General features: G+C 43.7%; 1 protein-coding gene across 1 annotated transcript in view; it reads left to right on the forward strand.

Moving 5' to 3' along the window:
• Nucleotides 1-22,211, forward strand: part of LOC125629372 (butyrophilin subfamily 1 member A1-like) — a 39,999-nt gene extending 17,788 nt beyond the window's left edge. Inside the window, exons 4-12 of the mRNA XM_075122301.1 lie at nucleotides 4,479-4,499; nucleotides 5,594-5,614; nucleotides 10,781-10,807; nucleotides 13,421-13,453; nucleotides 14,297-14,317; nucleotides 15,053-15,073; nucleotides 16,694-16,714; nucleotides 19,685-19,711; nucleotides 21,578-22,211. Coding sequence (XP_074978402.1) covers nucleotides 4,479-4,499; nucleotides 5,594-5,614; nucleotides 10,781-10,807; nucleotides 13,421-13,453; nucleotides 14,297-14,317; nucleotides 15,053-15,073; nucleotides 16,694-16,714; nucleotides 19,685-19,711; nucleotides 21,578-22,104 — 719 coding nt within the window. The 3' untranslated portion in view covers nucleotides 22,105-22,211. The remainder of the gene's footprint in view (nucleotides 1-4,478; nucleotides 4,500-5,593; nucleotides 5,615-10,780; nucleotides 10,808-13,420; nucleotides 13,454-14,296; nucleotides 14,318-15,052; nucleotides 15,074-16,693; nucleotides 16,715-19,684; nucleotides 19,712-21,577) is intronic.
• The last annotated feature ends 1,089 nt before the right edge of the window (nucleotides 22,212-23,300 follow it).

Genomic DNA, 23,300 nt, shown 5'->3' on the forward strand with positions numbered 1-23,300 from the left:
TAACATCCAACTAGAACAGAGGGAAATGATCCCATAATTGGGACCCTCCTTCCAGATGATGTGGTATCCTCTCGCACTGAGGGGAGAGGGAGAGGGAACTCCCGTTACTAGGACGAAACAGGTAATAGTTATGGGGGATTTGATCATTAGAAACATAGATAGCTGGGTATGTGATGATTGGGAGAACTGCATGGTGACTTGTCTGCCTGGTGAGAAGGTTGTGGATCTCTCAAGACATCTAGATAGACTTACATGCAGTGCTGGGGAGGAGCCACTGGTCGTGATACATGTAGGTACCAATGACATAGGGAAGGATAGAAGAGATTCTGGAGGCCAAATTTAGGCTGCTAGGTAAGAGATTGAAGTCCAGGACCTCCAACGTAGCATTCTCTGAAATGCTTCCAGTTCCACGCACAGGGCCAGTTAGACAGATAAAACTGCAGGGTCTCAATGTGTGGATGAGATGATGGTGTAGGGAGGAGGGGTTTAAATTTATTAGGAACTGGGGAAACTTTTGGGAAAGGGGGAGCCAATACAGGAAGGAAGGGCTCCACGTAAATCAAAATGGAACCAGATTGCTGGCACTTAAGAAGGTCGTAGAGCAGTTTTTAAACTAAGGGCTGGGCGAAAGCTGACTGGTGTGGAGGAGCATGTGGTTCGGGGAGGATCTATTAATGGAGATCCTCTATATCCTAGTAAGGAGGAGAGGATGGAAGATGATAAAATACAGGTAGGATCTGATGAGAAACAGTCAAATGAAAAAGAGTCCCATTCAAGCACATCATGTAATGGCAGACAGCTAAAAAGTGACAACTTTTTAAAGTGCTTATATACAAATGCTAGAAGTCTAAGTAATAAGATGAGTGAATTAGAGTGCCTTGTATTAAATGAGGCTATTGATCTAATAGAACATAAGAATGGCCATACTGGGTCAGACCAAAGCTCCTTCAAGCCCGGTATCCTGTCCTCTGACAATGGCCAATGGCAGGTGTCCCAAAGGGAATGAAAAGACAGGTTATCATCAAGTGATTCATGCCCTGTCAGCCAATCCCAGCTTCTGGCAAACAGAGACCAGGGACACCATTCCTGCCCATCGTGGCTAATAGCCATTGATGGACCTATCACAGAAACTTGGTGGAATGAGGATAATCAATGGGACACAGTAATACCAGGGTACAAAACATATCGGAAAGACAGAACAGGTCGTGCTGGTAGGGGAGTGGCACTATCTGTGAAAGAAAGCTTAGAATCAAATGAAGTAAAAATCTTAAATGAACCAAATTGTACCCTATAATCTCTATTCATATTAATTCCATGCTCTAATAATAAGAATATAGCAGTAGGGATATATTACCAACCACCTGAACAGGACGGTGATAATGACTGTGAAATGATCAGGGAGATTAGAGAGGCTATAAAAATAGAAAAACTCAATAAGGGGGGATTTCACTATCCCTACACTGACTGAATACATGTCACTTCAGGATGGGATGCAGAGATAAAGTTTCTTGACACCTTAAATGACTGCTTCCTGGAGCAGTTAGTCCTGGAACCCACAAGAGAAGAGGCAATTCTTGATTTGGTCCTAAGTGGAGCACAGGATCTGATCCAAGAGCTGAATACAGCTGGACTGCTTGGTAATAGTGACAATCATATAATTAAATTTAACATCCCTCTGGTGAGGAAAACACCACAGCAGTCCAACACTGTAGCATTTAATTTCAGAAAGGGGGACTACACAAAATTGAGAAAGTTAGTTAAACAGAAATTAAAAGGAACAGTGCCAAAAGAGAAATCCCTGCAAACTGCATGGAAACTTTTTAAAGACACCATAATAGAGGCTCAAATTAAATGTATACCCCAAATTAAAAAACAGCAAGAGAACCAAAAAAGTGCCACCATAGCTAAACAACAACGTGAAAGAAGCAGTGGGATGTACAAAGGCACCCTTTAAAAAGTGGAAGTTAAATCCTAGTGAGGAAAATAGAAAGGAGCATATACTCTGGCAAATGAAGTGTAAAAATATAATTAGGAAGGCCAAAAAAGAATTTGAAGAACAGCTTGCCAAAGACTCAAAAAGTAATAGCAAAAATTCTTTTAAGTACATCAGAAGTAGGAAGCCTGCTTAAAAAAAAAAAAAAAACAGTGGGACCTCTGGATGATTGAGATGCTAAAGGAGCACTCAAGGATGATAAAGCTATTGCAGAGAAACTAAATTAATTCTCTGCATGAGTCTTCATGGCTGAGGATGTGAGGGAGATTTCCAAATCTGAGCCATTCTTTTTAGGTGACAAATCTGAGGAACTGTGCCAGATTGAGGTGTCATTAGAGGAGGTTTTGGAACAAACTGATAAACTAAACAGTAATAAGTCACCATGACCAGGTGGTATTCACCCAAGAGTTCTATAGGAACTCAAATGTGAAATTGCAGAACTACTAACTGTGGTTTCTAACCTATAATTTAAATCCGCTTCTGTACCAGATGACTGGGGGATAGCTAATGTGACGCTAATTTTTAAAAAAGGCTCCAGAGGTGATGTCGGCAATTACAGGCCGATAAGCCTAACTTCAGTACCTGGCAAACTGATTGAAACTATAGTAAAGAACAAAATTGTCAGACAGATAGATGAACATAATTTGTTGGGGAAGAGTCAAACTGGTTTTTGTAAAGGGAAATCATGCCTCGCCAATCTACTAAAATTTGTTGAGAGTGTCAACAAGCATGTGGACAAGGGGGATCCAGTGGATATAATGTACTTAGATTTTCAGAAAGCCTTTGATGAGGTCCCTCACCAAAGGCTCTTAAGCAAAGTAAGCTGTCATGGGATAAGAGGGACGGTCCTCTCTTGGATTGGTAACTGTTTAAAAGATAGGAAACAAAGGGTAGGAATACATTGTCCATTTTCAGAATGAAGAGAGGTAAATAGTGGTATCCCCCAGGCATCTGTACTGGGCCCAGTCCCATTCAACATATTCATAAATGATCTGGAAAAAGAGGTAAACAGTGAGGTGGCAAGATTAATTTTGCAGTTGGGATTCAGGGGAATTTGATCATTTTTCATTTGGGGGTTGTTTCTCTGTTTTACAGGGTTGTGGTGGGGATGTCAGATTGGGGCTGTTCAGAGGAAAGAAATGTTCGTTGACAGAGCAAAAACAAAGATAGAATAGGGGGTGCGTTGTGATGGCTCTGTTTTTGCAAAACAATGGCAGGAAGGCAAGGGTGAGTTTGATTTCAGAGACAATAACTCAGTAGCTAGTTCCAGATTCCACCAAGCAACCCTCTGTGAATCTTAAAAAAAAAAACCCACTCTGTGAGGTTTAATACATCCTCCCAAGGAGAACTCCCTCTGCTGGGAGCTCCAGGATCCTCTCTCTTGGATGTTTCCTCAGAAGGGGAGTTTATTGCCTCACAAACAGCGTGTGAAAGACTCTGCTGCAAAATGAATCCTCGTAGTCAATTTTCACAGTGGAGAGAGGTAAACAATGGGGTTTACCAAGGGACCTGCTAATGATCTGGAAATGAGAGTGAACACTTAAGTGGCAAAATTTGGAGATGATACAAAATTATTCAAAATTATTAAGAGTTACAAAGAAATCTCAGGTTTCAGAGGAACAGCCGTGTTAGTCTGTATTCGCAAAAAGAAAAGGAGTACTTGTGGCACCTTAGAGACTAACCAATTTATTTGAGCATGAGCTTTCGTGAGCTACAGCTCACTTCATCTCACAGAACGGGGGGACTGGGCAACAAAATGGCAGATGAAATGCATGGTTGGTAAATGGAAACTAATGTACATTGGAAAAAATAATCCCACTTATACACATATAACGATGGATTCTAAATTAGCTATTACAACTCAAGAGAGATTTTGCAGTCACTGTGGATGGTTATCTGAAAACTTCAGGAAATGGGCAGCAGTGGTCAAAAAGGTTAACAATAGGTTAGAACCGATTAGGAAAAGTACAGAAAATAAGACAAAAATTGTCATAAAGCCACTATCTGAATCCATGGAACACCCATAGCTTGAATACCATTTCCAGTTATGCTAGCCTCATCTCAACAAAGATATATTAGAGGTGGAATAAATACAGAGAAGTGCAATAGATATGGTCAAGAATTTGGAACAGCTTCTATATGAGGAGAGACTGAAAAAAAGTAGGGCTGTTCACCTTAGAAAAGAGGTGGTTTAGGGGGAATACCAAATGGGTCTATAAAATCATGAATGGTGTGGAACCTGCTTGATAAACCTGCTTGATTCATAAACCTGCTTGAACTCTGTTGGTACATAGTCAGGGTGGTCATAGACCACACCGCCCTTGCTGAATACTGAATACCTACACAAATCAGCCGTACTGAATACAGCTGATTCATGCTCTTCATGGTGTTAGTAAATCAGGTATCCAACTGTTATGTTCTCTTTCTTTCACATTCAAAACAACAAAACTGCAAGTGGTGACTGATAAAGTTTATTCTTTTGCAGAGCAACTGCAGAGAGAAATTGGTGAGTTTGTGTGGATTAGTATCACCCTGTTTTTATTTCCCAGAAGTATAATGTATGTCCTGTATTTGTAAACCTCAGTATCACTCCCTAAATTATCCATTACACATCAGCAGGCTCCAAACGGTCAGTTCTGTGAGGTATTGTGGTCTGTCAGTGTAATCCCATTGAAATCAATGTGCCAAGTACAGAATTTAGTCAATCTGCAGCCTTGGACTTGAAGGCTTATACCTACATTAAGGCTAAGTAGGAACACCGTAAAGACTTGCTTCCCATTGAATGTGGAGTACAATTCACGGTCTCTAGATTAACATTCAAAACTTCCCGTAAGATCTCACCTTCTTATCCGAGAGATGCTTCTCCTGCTATGACTATGATCCCCACTGATACCTACTACATTCCACTTGTGAGACAGAACACGAACCTGTATGGTAGCTGGATTTAGACTACAGAACTCAAACCTGCACAAAATCAGAATGACCCCACCTCTAAGGATCCATGCAAAACTCACCTCATAGTCTGCTTTTTCCAATAGCTCTCAACACCTGCATATTTAGTTTGATATATTGATAATGTCATGAAAGTTTTAGCAGAGAAAGTATAGTATATTTTTGCCTGGTTTGAAAAATGACCATTCCAATATAATTGCAACATTTCTTGTTCAGAAGCCCTACCTAAGCAAATCAGTAAGTCTGCCCTCATTGTGCATCAGTTATACGCAGATGGATGAGGGAAATGTTACCTGTTCATGTAACATGTGCAGTCCCTGTGCCTCTTTCACAGAACAAATGCAAGGAGACATTGTTAAGGTTCCATTAGGCTACCCAATCATGTGGGGGCAAAGTAGGTGTTTCAGGGAAAAAACCCTAGCTTTACTTAATCTAAGACTTGACCATTGATAAGAGGGATGGTCCTCTCTTGGATTGGTAACTGTTTAAAAGATAGGAAACAAAGGGTAGGAATACATTGTCCATTTTCAGAATGAAGAGAGGTAAATAGTGGTATCCCCCAGGCATCTGCACTGGGATCAGGAATGGGCCCCTAATTTAATAACAATAAAGTGCATTGAAAAGTGTCCTTTTTTTTTTCTTTTGCAGCCCAACTCAAGGAAGATAATGGTAAGTTAGCTGTGATTTCTGCAGTTTGGAGATGGAGGGGTCAGTCCTTGTTGAATAGGCAGGTTTTCTTTAACTCCTGAGGGGTCAGAATCTTTCTATTTTTGCACTGAGCTGAGGTGAGTGAGTTTTCCAGTTGGGACTCAGGGGAATTAGAGCATTTTTCAATTGGAGGGTTGTCTCATTGCTTGGTGAGCAGTGTAGTTTCAGACTGAGGCTGTTGAGAGGAAAGAAATGTTAATTAACCCAATTTTCAGACAAAACAAACACAAAGAGGAGACACCAGGGGTCTTCTCATTTTGCAAGCAATGGCAGGACAGAAAGGGTGAGTTTGCTTTGATTTCTGAGATGATCACACAGAGTGGGGTTTTTATCAGGGAAATGGTTAGCAGTCAGTTCTAGATGGCACCCAGCAAACCATGGTAAGTCTTCAACAACTCTAGGGGGTTTGATACACTGCCCCGAGGGGAATCCCTTCAGAGTGAAATGCTTGGATGGGAAACTTCTGCTGGGAATTTCAGGGGCCTTTCACTGTATCCCACACTAATGAGGGGGTTCTCCTCTCACACAGCAGAGTGCAGAGTATGGTGGAATGATTGTAAATCCCAAGAGTCCAATAGAACCCAGGCCTCATACAGAGAGGTCTTGTGCCTTTCTGCCAGAAGAGTTTCCTGGATGCCCCTGAGATTCCAGACCTGGTGCAATAACAAGCAGGTCACAATTATAGTCTCCTCCTTACCACGGGTACTGGACTACATCTTGAAACTCAAAAAATCAAGCTCAATTAGAATGCATCTCAAAGCTATCATGGTCTTCCATCACAATGTCGATGATCATTCGGTTTTCACACACCTAGTGACAAAGAGATTTCTCACAGGTCTTTGAAATCTATAGCTGGAAGTACAAGACCCCACTCCACCTTGGAATCTCAATCTAGTTTTACGCTGCCTAAGTGGTCCCCCGTTTGAACCTATGGCAACCTGCTCCGACATACATCTATCGATAAAGACAGGCTTTCTCATGGCCATCACATCTGCTCAAAGAATAGGGGAAACGGGGGCCCTCATGACATAGATTCATAGATATTAAGGTCAGAAGGGACCATTATGATAATCTAGTCTGACCTCCTGCACAACGCAGGCCACAGAATGTCACCCACCCACTCCTGCGATAAACCTCTCACCTATGTCTGAGCTATTGAAGTCCTCAAATCATGGTTTAAAGATTTCAAGGAGTAGAGAATCCTCCAGCAAGTGACCCGCACCCCATGCTACAGAGGAAGGCGAAAAACCTCCAGGGCCTCTTCCAGTCTGCCCTGGAGGAAAATTCCTTCCCAACCCCAAACATGGCGATCAGCTGAACCCTGAGCATATGGGCAAGATTCACCAGCCAGATACCCAGGAAAGAATTCTCTGTAGTAACTCAGATCCCACCTCATCTAACATCCCATCACAGGCCACTAGGCCTATTTACCATGAATATTTAAAGAACAATTAATTGCCAAAATCATGTTATCCCATCATACCATCTCCTCCATAAACTTATCGAGTTTAATCTTGAAGCCAGATAGGTCTTTTGCCCCCACTGCTTCCCTTGCAAGGCTATTCCAAAACTTCACCCCTCTGATGGTTAGAAAACTTCGTCTAATTTCAAGTCTAAACTTCCCAATGACCAGTTTATATCCATTTGTTCTTGTGTCCACATTGGTACTGAGCTAAAATAATTCCTCTCCCTCTCTGGTATTTATCCCTCTGATATATTTATAGAGAGCAATCATATCTTCCCTCAGCCTTCTTTTGGTTAGGCTAAACAAGCCAAGCTCCTTGAGTCTCCTTTCATAAGACAGGTTTTCCGTTCCTCGGATTGTCCTAGTAGCCCTTCTCTGTACCTGTTCCAGTTTGAACTCATCCTTCTTAAACATGGGAGAACAGAACTGCACACAGCATTCCAGGTGAGGTCTTACCAGTGCCTTGTATAACAGTACTAACACCACCTTATCTCTACTGGAAATACCTCGCCCGATGCATCCCAAGACTGCATTAGCTTTTTTCACGGCCATATCACATTGGCGACTCATAATCATCCTGTGATCAACCAATACTCCAAGGTCCTTCTCCTCCTCCGTTACTTCTAATTGATGCGTCCCCATCTTCTGACTAAAATTCTTGTTATTAATCCCTAAATGCATGACCTTACACTTCTCATGATTAAATTTCATCCTTTTACTATTACTCCAGTTTACAAGGTCATCCAGATCTTCCTGTATGATAACCCAGTCTCTCTCTAAATTGGCAATAACTCCCAACTTTGTATCATCCGCAAACTTTATTAGCACACTCCCACTTTTTGTGCTGAGGTCAGTTATAAAAAGATTAAATAAGATTGGTCCCAAAACTGATCCTTGAGGAACTCCACTGGTAACCTCCCTCCAGCCTGACAGTTCACCTTTCAGTAGGACCCGTTGTAGTCTCCCTGTTAACCAATTCCTTATCCACCTTTCAATGTTCATATTGATCCCCATCTTTTCCAATTTAACTAATAATTCCTCATGTGAGACAGTATCAAATGCCTTACTGAAATCTAGGTAAATTAGATCCACTGCGTTTCCTTTGTCTAAAAAATCTGTTACTTTCTCAAAGAAGGAGATCAGGTTGGTTTGGCACGATCTACCTTTTGTAAAACCATGTTGTATTTTGTCCAATTTACTATTGACCTCAATGTCCTTAACTACTTTCTCCTTCAAAATTTTTTCCAAGACCTTGCATACTACAGATGTCAAACTAACAGGCCTGTAGTTACCCGGATCACTTTTTTTCCCTTTCTTAAAAATAGGAACTATGTTAGCAATTCTCCAATCATACGGTACAACCCCTGAGTTTACAGATTCATTAAAAATTCTTGCTAATGGGCTTGCAATTTCGGGTGCCAATTCCTTTAATATTCTTGGATGAAGATTATCTGGGCCTCCTGATTTAGTCCCATTAAGCTGTTTCAGTTTCGCTTCTACCTCAAATATGGTAATATCTACCTCCATATCCTCATTCCCATTTGTCATGCTACCATTATCCCTAAGATCCTCTTTAGCCTTATCAAAGACTGAGGCAAAGTATTTGTTTAGATATTGGGCCATGCCTAGATTATCCTTGACCTCCACTCCATCCTCAGTGTTTAACGGCCCCACTTCTTCTTTCTTGGTTTTCTTCTTATTTATATGGCTATAGAACCTTTTACTATTGGTTTTAACTCCCTTTGCAAGGTCCAACTCTACTTGACTTTTAGCCTGTCTCACTTTATCCCTACATGTTCTGACCTCAATAAGGTAGCTTTCCTTGCTGATCCCTCCCATCTTCCACTCCCTGTATGCTTTCTGCTTTTTCTTAATCACCTCTCTGAGATGCTTGCTCATCCAGCTTTGTCTACAACTCCTGACTATGAATTTTTTCCCCTTTCTTGGGATGCAGGCTTCCGATAGCTTCTGCAGCTTTGATTTAAAGTAATCCCAGGCCTCCTCTGCCTTTAGATCCATAAGTTCTTCAGTCCAATCCACTTCCCTAACTAATTTCCTTAATTTTTGAAAAGCCATCCCCCTCGAAAAAAGTAGAAAAGTTTGGATCCATTAAGATAAAAATTCTCATTTCTGTCAAGGCATTTCCAGTGCAGATTGTCACTGAAAATGTTACAGCAGTGTTTTATCTAAACAGGGAGAGGTTGGCCGGGGTGGTGGTGGTGGGGGGGGGGGGGTGATTTCAGTCCATCCTGCTGTGTGAAGAGGCAATAAAGTTTTTGGAGTTTTGCATTGCAAAAAATATTTCAAATGTAGCTATGCACATAGCTGGAGTCCACAATCAACTGGCCAACTTCTTCAGCAGGAGGATCTAGCTCAATCCCAATTGGTCTTTCAAGAACAGTGTGCTCAGACCCATCTTTCGGAGGTAGGTTATTCCTTTTGTTGACCTATTTGCAAGGAAAGAGAACAGAAAATGTCACCAGTTTTGTTTCTGAGCAGGGCACAGTGCAGGTTTTATTTTCGAAGCCTTGAGATTGAAATGGACTCAAGGAGTAATAAATCTGTTCCTCCCAATACTCTCCTGACATGGACAGATGTCATCTTTCATCCTGGCTTCTGACTGGATAGACCAAAAAGAGAGAACATGTCTCGATTCAACAAATCCTGCTCAGTAGAAAGTCGTCAAGAGGATCTGCTTACCTGGCTATGTGGAAAGGTTGGATCCATCTTGGCCTCCTTTCATGGGGTATAACCTTTGGAAGCAAAGGTCTAAGATTTAGGCATGAGCACATGAGGAGACTGCTGCACAGGTTGCCATCTCCTCACCTCGCCCAGGTGAGCTGTGATGCCTCCTCCACCTTCCCTTGTTCACCATTTTCAGTAGTTCCAGGACTGATGAATCGGGTTGGAGATTCACTGCAGATTCCACTAGAGGAGCTCCAGGAATCCAGACAGAAACTGTTTGGGTAATCTGCAAATGTCACCCCTTGCGTGAGTGGCTCTACTCGTGAATGAAGCCCTCCCAGATCATGGAAAAACCGTCAGGCAGGCTCCACCAATGGCACTGCTGTTGTTCAAAGGGGCTGATAAAAAGTTGGGGATTCCAATGAAAGATTCTCAGGTTTTGTTTTCACTCCCTGCACCTAACTCTTTTGTGCTCAAAGCTGTACATGAATGTGGCAGACAGCACCATGCTAAATCAATCCCATAGGACAACTGAAGAAAGAGGGTGTCCTGGAGATCAATCTACTTAGCTTAACAAAAACACAGGGTGACTTGATCAACTTCTGTAAGTAGGTAGATGGGGAACAAATAGTTGGTAATTGGATCCTCAATCTAGCAGAGAAAGGTCTAACAAGATCCAATGGCTGGAAGTGAAGGTAGTGAAATTCAGAGTGGAAATAAGGTGTAAATTTTTATCAGTGAGGGTAATTAGCTGTTGGAACAATTTAGAAAGGTTCGTGGCAGATTGTACATCAGCGATAATTTTAAACTCAAGATTGGAGATTTTCTTCAAAGATCTGCTCCAATTAAGTCAAAAGGTGTTTGCCATTTTCTTTGGTGGTGGTGGGATTGGGCGATGGGAAGATTTGAGTGTGCAGATCTGAGAAATACACATATGTTTAGTCAATAAGAAATGTTGTTTTCTTTCCCACATTCAGAAAGGAAAGCAGATCATTCTCAGGCAGGTAAGATTTCTCCTGTCCCTCCTAATCCATTTGCAAGAGTTTTCTTTTTTCACAGAACAACTTAATATTTACATTGTTTCCTCAGTAAACCTGCTTTGATTTCTTGCCAGTTTCACTCCCCTGCTTGAAGTCCTGTGCAGACCATAATAAAACATCTTTAGTATTTCTAAAATATACAGCCAATGATTTTCTAACTCAAAAGGGTTTGTACCAACACAGGATAACTCTATTTGGACCTCATCCTGACTAGTAAAAATGGATAAATCATTGGACAGCATATTGGTTGCTGCTGAGGGACCAGTGATCCTGTCCTGATTACATTCAATCTGGGGAAACACAGGGCATTCTTAACCATTTATGCATATATTTCAGGCTTCACATGGGCTAATTTCCCAAAACTGAGGAAAAGTATAAGCAACATTGATTGGAAGGGAATAGTTAAACAGAAAAATGTGAATGAAAATTGGCAGTTCGTCAAGAAGAGTCTAGAAGCTGGCCAAAAAGCCATGATTTGAGAATCACAAAAGAGGGCAACTTGGGAAAAAGGGGGAATAGATAACAATTTATATAGAAAACTGATATGGGAAACTGACAACATTATGGAAAAATCCATGGCTGGCTGGGATAGGGAAATGAGAAGAAGAAGGAGCTTTTACAGTACATTAGGAATAGAAGATATCATAACGACAGTATATACGCGTTCATAAGCCGAATTTTTTTAGTAAAAAAGGGAAGCATCAGAGAAGGGGGTCGGCTTATGAACGGGTATAGAGAGGGAGAGGTGGGACACAGCCCCTCCCCCCAACAGAGGGAGCAAGGAGAGGCAGCACAGCGAGCAGAACCAGAAGGGAAGTTGCGGGGTCAGAGTCCGCTTCTGGCCACGCTGCTCTCCCCCCAGTCTCTGAAGCAGCTGCAGCTCCGGGGCTGGCAGGCTGCTGCTGTGCCGCCCAGCCCAGCCCACCAGAGCAGGTTGCGGCCCTGCCACCCGGCCCAGCCCGCTGGAACATGCTGCGGCCGCACCACCCGGTCTGGCCCACCGAAGCAGGTTGCGGCCGCGCTGCCCAGCCTGCCGGAGCAGCACCGGCCAGGCCAGAGACATCCTCCCCTTGCCCACCCCAGATAAGGTGGGAATTAAAGGGTCGGCTTATGAATTATAGGGTCAGTTTATGAATGGGTCATAAAAAATTTCCATTTTTACTTATCCATCTTGGGGGTTGTCGGCTTATAAACGAACTGGCTTATGATCGAGTATATACGGTATGCTATTAGCTCATTACTTGATTGAGATGATACAAGTTTTTATAATGATGAAAAAAGGGGAGCCACCTGGACGCACCTCTGCTTAGGAGCCGGAAGGACATGTCACTGGTTCCCGGGAGCTGCCTAAGGTCAGCACTACACGGCGCCCGCAACCTGAACCTCTTCCCATGCCCCAACCCCCTGCTCCAGACCAGTGCCAACACCTGCACCCCAACCTCCTTATCTCCATTCTCACCCCAGATCCTAGGCCCCCAACCAGAACCCTCAGCCCCTCCCATACCCGAACCTCCTGCCCCAGGCCTGCCCCCCCAATCATAATCCATCCAATCCCCTCGTCTCCAGCCCGGAGCCCCCCTCCTGCACCCCAACCCCCTGCCCCAGCCTGGAGCCCCATCCCATACTCTGAACCCCTTCGCTCCACCCCCCAGTCCGGAGCCCCCTCCTGCACCCCAAACTCCTCAGCACCATCCCCACCCCAGAGCCCGCACCCCCAGCCCGGTGAAAATGAGCGAGCGAGTGAGGGTGGAGAAGAACGAGCCCAGGAGGGAAGAGGGATGGAGTGAGTGGGAGCAGGGCCTCAGAGTAGGGGCGGGGCAGAGGGCAAGGCAAGGGAGTTCAGTTTTCTGCTATTAGAAAGTTGGCAACACTACAGAGGTTGTGGGTCAGGGAAGAGAAAGAAAAGAAATCCTAACAATGCTATTGGCTCATTCCTAGATGGAGATTATATAACTTTTTATAATGATGCAGAAAAGACAGCCTGGGGACTTGGAGTCTGGAAGCCCTGGGATTCCTGGCCCTTGGGCACTCCACTCCCTTGGGCACTCCACAATGTACAGACCCTGGAAGCCCACGATCCCTAGTCCTGGGACTCACTAAGAGGTTTCAGAGGAGAGCAACAAGATGATGAAAGGATTAGAAAACATGCCTTATAGGGATAGACTCCAAGAACTCAATCTATTTAAAAGAGAAGGGCTTACTTGATCGCACTCGACAAGTATTTACATGGAGAGCAAATATTTGAAAATGGGCTCTTCAGTCTTGCAGAGAAAGGTCTAACAAGGGCCCATGGGTGGAAGGGAAGCTATTGAAATTCAGACTAGAAATATGGTGTGAATTTTTAACAGTGAGGGCATTTAGCTATTGAAAAAATGTACCAAGGTTTATGTCAGATTGTCCATCTCTGGTAATTTTAAAATCAAGATTCAGTGTTTTTTTAAATGATGTATCCTAATTGAAGTCAAAATTTCAGTGGTTGTGGGATTGGGCGATGCGAAGGTTTCTGTGTTGTGTGCATGTGTAAACCTGAGAAATACACATCTATTTTTCAGTGATAAATGTTGTTCTCTTGTCCAGATTCAGAAAGGAAAAAAGATCATTCTCAAGCAGGTAAAGTGTCCCCTGTCCCTCTTCATCCATTAGCAAGAGTTTTCTTTTTTCATAGAACAACTGTATATTGTTCCCTGAGTAAATCTGCTTTGTTTTCTTGCCAGTTTCACTCCACTGCTTGAAGTCCCATGCAGATTATAAAAAAAATCATCATCATCATCATTAATTATTATTTATTTATTTATTATTTATTATTATTTTAGAGAGGTGGATTAACTAGATTGACAGAGAACCCCTCCCATCACTGGAGGGAGTGTCTACACTGAAGTGCTCCGGTGGTGCAACTGCAGCTGTGCTGCTGTGTCATTTCAAGTGTAGACAATCCCTTCTTAAACCAAACAGGAAGGAAGGAAGGAAATGCATGTATGGAAATGATTCTTCCTTGAAACAGAAAATGGACCACAACTCATTATCTAAAGAGTGCCACTGCTTCTTTCATGGCTGATGTCATTTTGAATTAGATATGAACTGTGTGTTACCACTGGAATTTTTCAAATTGAGACTGCATGATTCTTTTATACAGGAGATCAGACAAGATGATCACAGTGATACCGTCCCGCCTCGGAATCTATGACTCTGTATTTAGCCATGCTGCTAACTAATGGGAAACATGAAGATTCTAGGGGAAATGATTGTTATTTAAAAAAAAATTAGAGTCTACACTTTCTTCTACATAAGCATACAGGCACGAAATACCAGCCCAATAGATTGAATGGCTGGTAAAGGCTCTGTGATATTTACAAACCAGTTTTGATGGTATTTAAAAGGATCCCAATCCATCTCCTCAGTTCGTACAGAATAGACTGAATTTTTGATCTCCTTCTCTCCATTCTATTTTTGCAGAGCACCTAGAAGAGGAGATGGGTGAGTGCGTCTAGTTCAGGGGACACTGACAGTCAAAGAGCCAAACCCTATAATCTCACCATGGGTTCAGACATCCCCAGCAGCAGCAACAGCAGGGATATTATATTTCCACAGGCTGGTGGACTGGAAGAAGAAGATCCAAGCAGGGAATCTCTAGCGCCCTTGTTTATCATGGAGCTGAGCCCTCACTAGCTTTCTGCAAAGAGGATCAAGGGCAGCCTAAACCTGAGCAAATATGTAAACTGCGTAAACTGAACTTACCCTCAGCATCAAAAAGCTCTGGATGGGGAGTGCGGCAGGACAGAGCTGCTAGAGCTGGGCCTGAGCGATAATAGCTGAGGCCATGAAGACACCCCACACTCTGCCTGAGGGACACTCACACCCCCTGCAGAGCACCCAAGGTTTCTCTCTGCCAATGTGGAAGAAGGGCTCGGACAGGCATAGAGCACTGCAGTCCTTTACCTGGATCTCAAAGTCCCTTTAGCGCCACACTTTTTTCCAATTCCACATCAATATCTGTTAGTGATGATTCCTCATCCAAACCTTAAGCCATCCTTCCAAAACATTTTTCCAGCTATCTATCAATTTCTCAAGCTCTTTTTTAACTTAAGTCATCACTGATTTTGCACGATGTAATCCATTTACTGGGTAATTATTGATCCATGGTATCAGGAAAAACACTGAAGAAGAGTTTAAAAGAGTGTAGTGATTGATGGATTCTTTTTTTCCCCCCAGCTGCAATAAGGAATGAATTAGGTGAGTGAAGACCTATGTACACACTGGATGTTGTTCCCACTCCCCTTGCTTGTATATCGGGGGAATGGAGCCATTTCTCCTGTCTGCCTTCCCTTTCCCTGGCTGCCTCTGAGAGGGAAGGGTATCCTAACGGTCCACTATAGCAGGGAATACAGCAGGTCCAGGCAGACCCATTGCATCTCCCCACACTGCTCACACATACCAGGCAGCACGGGAGCTGTGGCCTTTGCCCAGTTGTCTGTCTGAGCCTGAGGGGTGGGGAAGACCCACTGTCTCCCTTAGAGCCCCATGTGGGGCCCAAAACACTTAGGGTTATGCAATGTTCTCCAGGGGTCAAATATTGCCCGTTGTGTGGTGTCTCTGTCCTCAACAGCGAGCAGCAAATTCACTCTTTTCTCTGCCCAGGAGTGGGTCACATTACAGAAAGTTGTAGCATCTGCCATTCTGTGAAAAAGAGAACACAGATGGCCAGGAACCTTTATCTGAAGCAGCAGTTGATGAAACAAGGCAGGAGTCCTGCATAGGCATCAGGACCCTCTAGTCTTTGCATCTAATTGCCCTCATCTGCCTTCCACCTCTGAAGTGATGGAGGACAGAACCTGGGGCTCTGATTCTCCTTTAAAAAGGGAAAGAGGTCATAGAATTTTTCAGGAATCACCTCTTTGAAATAGGAATGACAAGAAAGATTGGGGGAAAGGAGGATTTGTCATATTACTCCTCGGAGACAACCTCGAGATGTCCACAAGAACATGCTACGCAGGGTAGTAGTGGGCAATTGGCCTACATCTGCCTGGTTCTGGGTGGGAGATTTCCAGTACCATTTGATTATATCTGGCATATGGCTGTCGAGTCTGATCCCTATGGACGTAGTTGTGTTACTGCCATTTCAAGTGCTTTCAAGCCCGCAGACCTCTGTAGCAGTTGCCAAAAAGGCTTGATTTGTTTGTCCACGCCAAGAAGGCGAATGGCATATTGGGCTGCATTAATAGCAGCATTTCCAAGAGATGGAGGGAAGTGATTATTCCCCTCTATTCATCACTGGTGAGGTCACTGCTGGAGTATTGCATCCGGCTTTGGGGCCCCCACTACAGAAAGGATGTGGACAAATTGGAGAGAGTCCAGCGGAGGGCAAAGAAAATGATCAGCGGGCTGGGGCACATGACTTACTAGAAGAGGCTGAGGGAACTGGGCGTGTGTAATCTGCAGAAGAGAGAGAGTGAGGTGGAATTTGATAGCAGCCTTCAACTCCCTGAAGGGGGAGTCCAAAAAGGATGGAGCTTGGCTGCTCTGAGGGGTGGCAGATGACAGAACAAGGAGCAATGGTCTCAAGTTGCAGTGGGGGAGGTCTAGGTTGGATATTAGGAAACACTGTTTCACTAGGAGGGTGGTGAAGCACTGGAATGGGTTGCCTAGGGAGGTGGTGGAATCTCCTTCCTTAGAAGTTTTTAAGGTCAGGCTTGACAAAGTCCTGGCTGGGATGATTTAGTTGGCGTTGGTCCTGCTCTGAGCAGGGGGTTGGACTAGATGACCTCCTGAGGTCTCTTCCAACCCTAATCTTCTATGATTCTATGATTCTAAGTGCATATATGGAAAAGTGTCCTCTTTTTTTTTTTTTTACAGCCCAAGTCAAGGAGAACATGGGTAAGTTGGCTTTGACTTCTGCTGTTTGGATGGGGAAGGATCAATCATGTAGCCGTTAAAGTCATTGGAGGAGGAAGGGTTCCTTTAACAGCCTAGGGTCATGATCTTTTGCTCTAGCAGTAAGCAGGAGGGGAGTACCTTTTGGCAACTGGGACTGAGCAGTTAGCGAATATGTAAAGTGCATAAACTGTACTTACCCTCTGCATCAGAGAGCTCTGGATGGGGAGTGCGGCAGGACAGAGCTGCTAGAGCTGGGCCTGAGCTGTAGTAGCTGAGGCCATGCAAACACCCCACACTCCGCCTGAGGGACAGAGAGAGGACAGTGTCCCCCCGGACCTGGGCACTGAGAGTCTCTGCAGAGCACCTAAGATTCCTTCCCCCCTATATGAAGAAGGGCTCAGCCAGCTCTGCAGTCCCTTACCTGGATCTGAAAGCCCCTTGAACTCCACATTTTTTCCCAATTCTACATGAATATCTGTTAGTGATGAATAATCATCCAAACTTTAAACCATCCTTCTAGTACATTTTTCCAGCTATCTAGTTATCAGTTTCTCTAGCTCTTCTTAAGTTACCACAGATTTTGCACAGTGTTATTCATTTCCTGTGTAATTGTTCATACATGGTAGCAAGGGAAACACTGAACAAGAGTTTAAAAGGCTTTCCTTGTTTCCTTTTTTCCAGCTGCAATGAGATAGGATTTAGGTTAATGAAGACCCATGTACACCCTCTCTGTTGTTCCCACTCCCAATGCATGGATATTTGAGAGAGGTGCCATTTTCCTTCTCTCTCTTCCATATCCCTGGCTGCCTCTGATAGGGAAAGGGATCCTGACAGTCCATTTTCTTCCCCATCCATAGCTGGGAATAAAGCAGCTTGAGGCACACTCGTTGCATCACCGCACACTGCTCACACATACCGGGCAGCATGGTAGATGTGGCCTGTGCCTTGTTGTCTGTCTGAACCTGTGCGTTGGGACAGACCCACTGACTGTCTAAAAGTCACATGTGGGGCCAAAAACACCTCCGTAGCCACAGCTGGCGTGGAATTGTACTCAGTCGGCTAGCCCAAGCCAGCATGGTCACACTGCTACTTTTTAGTGCACTAGCTCAGACAGAGATGGCGCGTGCACATCTCCCCATGCTGGGAATTTCACCTCCTAGCCGCAGTGTAGACATACCCTTGGAGGGAATTGTACTTCTATGTCCTGCCTAGTAGGAGCTGAACAGTTGAGAATACAGCCTCTGGCAGCCTGAAACATTGTACGTGTGGACGGCAAGGTTCATTGTCTGTTAGAGTGAGAGGGGAATGTGTAAGAGGGATGTCAAGGCTGAATCCCAACTCTGTCACTCCGAGTGCAGAAGTGGGGCCCGCAAGGATTTTAAAAGTTAATACGGGCCATTCCAGGCTTGTATTAAAGTCCTAAGCTTACTGCTTTTCTCTGACCTTGGCTTGGTAAATGCTGCCACCACCCAAATGCCACAAAACCCACTTTGAACCCAGGAAGGAGCACTTGGGAATTCCTCCCTGTGGGGTGCCCTCAAGTCCTTTCACACCCCCCTCTGGGGAAGAGCTGAGAAAGAAAACAAAGGAAATTAGCTATGCCTACCAGCTAATCAAATAACATGTACAAACTTCTTAGGACACCAAAAATCCAATCCTGCTCTTAAAAAAGGTACATTTTATTAAAAATAAAAAGAAAGGAAATACATCTGGAACTTATACTTTTGCTAGATTTTGAAAGAGCAATTCCAAAAATCCAGCACCCAAAATCGCTTTCTTGGGAGTTCAGCTTAAAGGTTACAAGCAAACAAAAGGTTGCAGAGTAGCAGCCCTGTTAATCTGTATCAGCAAAAAACCAGGAGTACTTGTGGCACCTTAGAGACTAACAAATTTAACAAACAAAAGCATCTGGGGTTAGCATGGAGGAGTCCACAAGCCAATAAGAAATAAAAGAAATAACCCTAATCATATCTAGCTAAACATTTTGATCTACTTACACACTGAAGTTCAGATAACTAGTTCTAGGCATGATCTGATGATTTATAAGCATACCTGGCTTAGCTGCTTATAGCATGGCTGCTCTGACCCTTCAGCCCAGAGAGAACAGATAAAAGGAAAGTTTCTTTCCCAATTTTAAAATGTTCTACCTTCATATTGGCTCTTTTGGTCAAGTGCCCACTTTTTTTTTCTTTACCTGGGGGACTTTTTAACCCTTTACAGGTAAAGCAAGTAAAGAATAGTTAGCAAGAGGGATTTTACAGCTAACTGGCTCGCTGGATGTCCATCAAAGGGACCTCCCCCCCGGCCCCCCGCATTTATTTATTACAAGGGAGTTAGAAACAGATCAAAGCTCAGGAGAGCAGGTAACATGGTGAGGTGACGGTTTGGCTGGAGGTGCAAGACAGACAGGACAGATCTCAGCCAGAGCAGGATTCCTGCCCTGGTTTCTAATCTCAGCTCAGAACAGCCCATGTGTGTGTGACAGAGAGAGAGAGAATGACCATTCAAGTGCCATTATGTCTATATTAACTCGGCAAAAGGAATTGCCCCCAACTGCATCTGGAATCCTCACTTGCTCTCAGGCTTGACCTTTCCTATTGCCAGCAGAGATGACTGGTACCTGCTGATAGTGGGAGGACACAATTTCAAGGTTTGCCTCCTGCTAACAACTTGAGTCACGCTCCGCCAGGCATGCCCCCCCTTACCCTAAGAGGCCCCTTCCCAGCTGTTTGCTGTGCCCTCTTCCCTTGACTGCAGCTTGCAACTTGCCAGCTCCAGGAGCTGCTGCACAGGGACAGCATCTAGCCAGCAAACCCTGGCAGAAATTGGAGGTGGGGGTAGGAGGGGGGCACATGATCCCGCTTCCCCCCCACACACGCACACACATCATCTTTGGCTGCTGGAGGGAGAAAATCTATAGTCAATGCCTCTCTTAATCCAATGTCTGTTGTTTTCTTACTTTTGTTTCAGAATGGAGAAGGGTTCGGAACAATTCAGGTAACAGAACACACAGCACATGGATGGAGGTGTTAATACTGTGGTGCTGGGTGCAGCGGGAGAATCTCAATGCATTAGAATCTTTTCCAATATTAAAGAAATCATCATATTTGCTACTATAATCAAACGAGAAACACAAACTGTTCTTATCAGAGACAGCTCCTAAGGACCTTACTCCCCAGCTCCCAAACTGGTTACAAATCCTGAACCTAACTTTATTTACACAGATTTCACACCACTGTGACTCCATTGACTTGTATGGAGTTACTCCTGAATTACAGCAGTCAGATCAGAATCCACCCCAGTGAGAGATTTCCTTGAATAAGGATTGAGGGTGTGACTTTCAAAAAAAACCTAAGTGACTTCAGAGCACAAATCCCAGTTCACCTGGGTGTAATTTTCTCACTCCGTGCCCTATATACCTCCACCCTCAATTCTGTATTTGTTTTCCCTCTCACTGAGGTCTGTAAACTTTTATCAATCCCTGGTGCTTCCCTGCCTAATAATCTGCCCTCTGCCCCAGTTATTCAGTGAGGTTTCTACTCCCAGATGAACTTCATTTGCCTTGTGCCCCCCTCCAGCAGGCCAGCTACCCTCTGAAAGTCCTGTGCTTCTAAGTCACTTTGGCACAGCTCCTCCAAGATAATGATACCAATGGGAGGTAGGCACCTAAATACCTTTGAGGAGTTGGGCCTTAGTGTTTACTTGGAGCGGGGTTTTCAGAAGTGCCTAAGGAGGCCCTCAGGATTTGGGCCACAGTGAAGGCACAGATGATGTGGTGGCAGGAATGGGGACTGCAATGAGAATCAAAATGCAGTGGAAGTGGGGATCACAATGGAGATTGCAGTGGTGACAGGCCTGGCCAGGAGTGACTCGACGAGGTTTATGAGGCATTTGCTAAGTGATGAAGACAGTGGTGGGATCGTTGCTCTGGTGATAACGGAGACTGATGTTGATGTTGTTGATTATAATAATTATAGTGAGAGAAGATTAAAATGATACAGGGATGAGGAAGGGCACAGCGATGGTGATCTGATGATGAAGATAGTGTAGATAATCATTTATATGTTATAGCAATTTTCTGCTGACCATCTCAGAACTCTTTACAAACAATAAAACACCCTCTAGCACCTGATGAGGTTGGCACCATACTGAGCTTACTGAGGAGTAAACCAAGTCTCAGAGTTTGTGACCTGACCAATCTCACACAGCAGTAGAGCTGGGAACAGAACCTACCGGTCCTGATTCCAGGATTCATTACTAGATAAAACTTTATTTTAATGGGTAAAATACAGTCTATTATAATGTGTTTTTATTTATGTGCATCTTATTTATTTACAATGATAGTAATAGGGGTATGTTGACATGACCAATGTTTGAGTTCTTAATAATCCAATTGTGTGTTTCATGATGAACTTCTCATCATAGTTAGCTGTCATAGGGAAAATATTTTTGCCATTCTTCACACACACAATATCCCATAATGCTAAACACATAGTGGACCTGATTCAGCTCTCAGATACAATGGTGATGGTGTACTTTGCTGGCCATTAGTTTAAGTGAAGTTACTCTAGATTTACACTTGTGTAACTGAGCTCAGAATCTGTCCCAGTTTGATAAACAGTTCAGGGTTACTTTTATTTTTGGGCAAATATCAAGCAACTCTCGTTTCCGAAATAGTTCAATGCAACATTGAATTGGTCAAGTCCTGCAGTCCTTACTCAGGCAAAACTCTGATTGAAATCAGTGGGAGCTTTGCATGAGGAGAGGCGGCAGGAGAAGGCTTGTGGTGTATATTTTCCTCCTATTCCAGTTTATTCTGGCATTATAGGAGTGGTTCTCAGAAAGAAAACTCTCTTCCTGTAGATGACATCACTCTTGACGCAGACACAGCACACCCCAACCTCTCCATTGCTCCCAATAAGAAGAGTTTGAAACATGAAGCCCAACCTCAAAAAGTTCCAGCAAACGCAGAGAGGTTCGATTCAACTGTCTGTGTGTTGGGTTCTGAAGGATTCTTCTCTGGAAAGCACTACTGGGAGGTGGAGGTTGTGAGCAGCACTGACTGGGACCTGGGAGTGGCCAGAACATCAATACAGAGAAAAGGAAAACTTTCCTTGTCCCCTAAAGAGGGATTCTGGGCTCTGGGTCTGAGTGGGAGAGATTATTGGGCAAAAACAGACCCATGGACCCGGGTCATGGTGCAGAAAAAGCCCCAGAAAATTGGAGTTTCCCTTAGTTACCAAGACAGGCAGGTGACTTTTTTAAATGTAACTGACATGTCTGTGTTGTTCACATTTAATGATTGTTCATTCTCAGGAGAGGTTTATCCATTCTTTAAAAATTCACACAAAGAAACAACAATGAGAATTTGCTCAATTAAAGAGGAATAAATATAACATGGCACTGATGCTGATTTTATACTGGTGTAACTGAAATCAAGGTTTTCACAAATGTATTTTGATGTATAAAAAGCTGTTTTTTTTTAAAATGTACATTGTCATGGTGTCTTCATTATATATTTTTCAATAAAATGTTTTCATTTACGATTAGTTTTTTGCTTGTGACTTTTGTCCAATACAATATTTGACTAGCTTATTAAAATCCCAGTGTTTCTGGGGCATTTGATGGGCAGGTGTTAAAAAGAAGAAAACACCATCCTTTCTCACACTTTCCTAATTGGCAGCTTCACCTCCGAGGCAAAATAAAAAGCTTCTCCCTGGAAAACAGAAGCTCAGATTTGGTTTGGTTGATTGCATCACTCTCCTCTGGGTACCTGTAGGTGCAGAGCAGTTTGTCTGAACCCTCTATCCCCATAAATGATAAACAAGCTTCAATGTTTTTTTCCTTATATGCTCTTTTTCCTCCTTGGAAAACTCGCTAAACTTGAAATATTCCTAAACTATATTCCTAAATATAGTCTAGGCATCCCTAGACTATATTTAGGAAACAAAACCAGTTCTGGAGATACAGGATGCTCCTTTGTGAGCAGCAATAAGGAGCAATATGGAAGATATGGGCTGCGTGTCATCCTGAACTGTCCTGTCTTGCTGTAGCTGGTGGCTCCTGGACGTGCTACTCAGCTGCTTCGACCCCAGAGACCCTCTGGTGAAGAGAAGCGGTATTCTCCCTAAGTGCTGCTATGGAAAAAGTCATTTTGAAAACTACTATGGGTCCAATCCTGAGAATTGCTGAGCTCTCTGGCCCTCATAGAATCATAGAATATCAGGGTTGGAAGGGACCTCAGGAGGTCACCTAGTCCAACCCCCTGCTCAAAGCAGGGCCAATCCCCAATTAAATCAGCCCAGCCAGGGCTTTGTCAAGCCTGACCTTAAAAAGCTTCTAAGGAAGGAGATTCCCCCACCTCCCTAGGTAACGCATTCCAGTGTTTCACCACTCTCCTCGTGAAAAAGTTTTTCCTAATATCCAACCTAAACCTCCCCCACTGCAACTTAAGACCATTACTCCTTGTTCTGTCATCTTCTACCACTGAGAATAGTCTAGAACCATCCTCTTTGGAACCACCTCTCAGGTAGTGGAAAGCAGCTATCAAATCCCCCCTCATTCTTCTCTTCTGCAGGCTAAACAA

This window comes from Caretta caretta, chromosome 23 (genome assembly GCF_965140235.1).
Source record: "Caretta caretta isolate rCarCar2 chromosome 23, rCarCar1.hap1, whole genome shotgun sequence".
Lineage (NCBI taxonomy): Eukaryota > Metazoa > Chordata > Testudines > Cheloniidae > Caretta > Caretta caretta.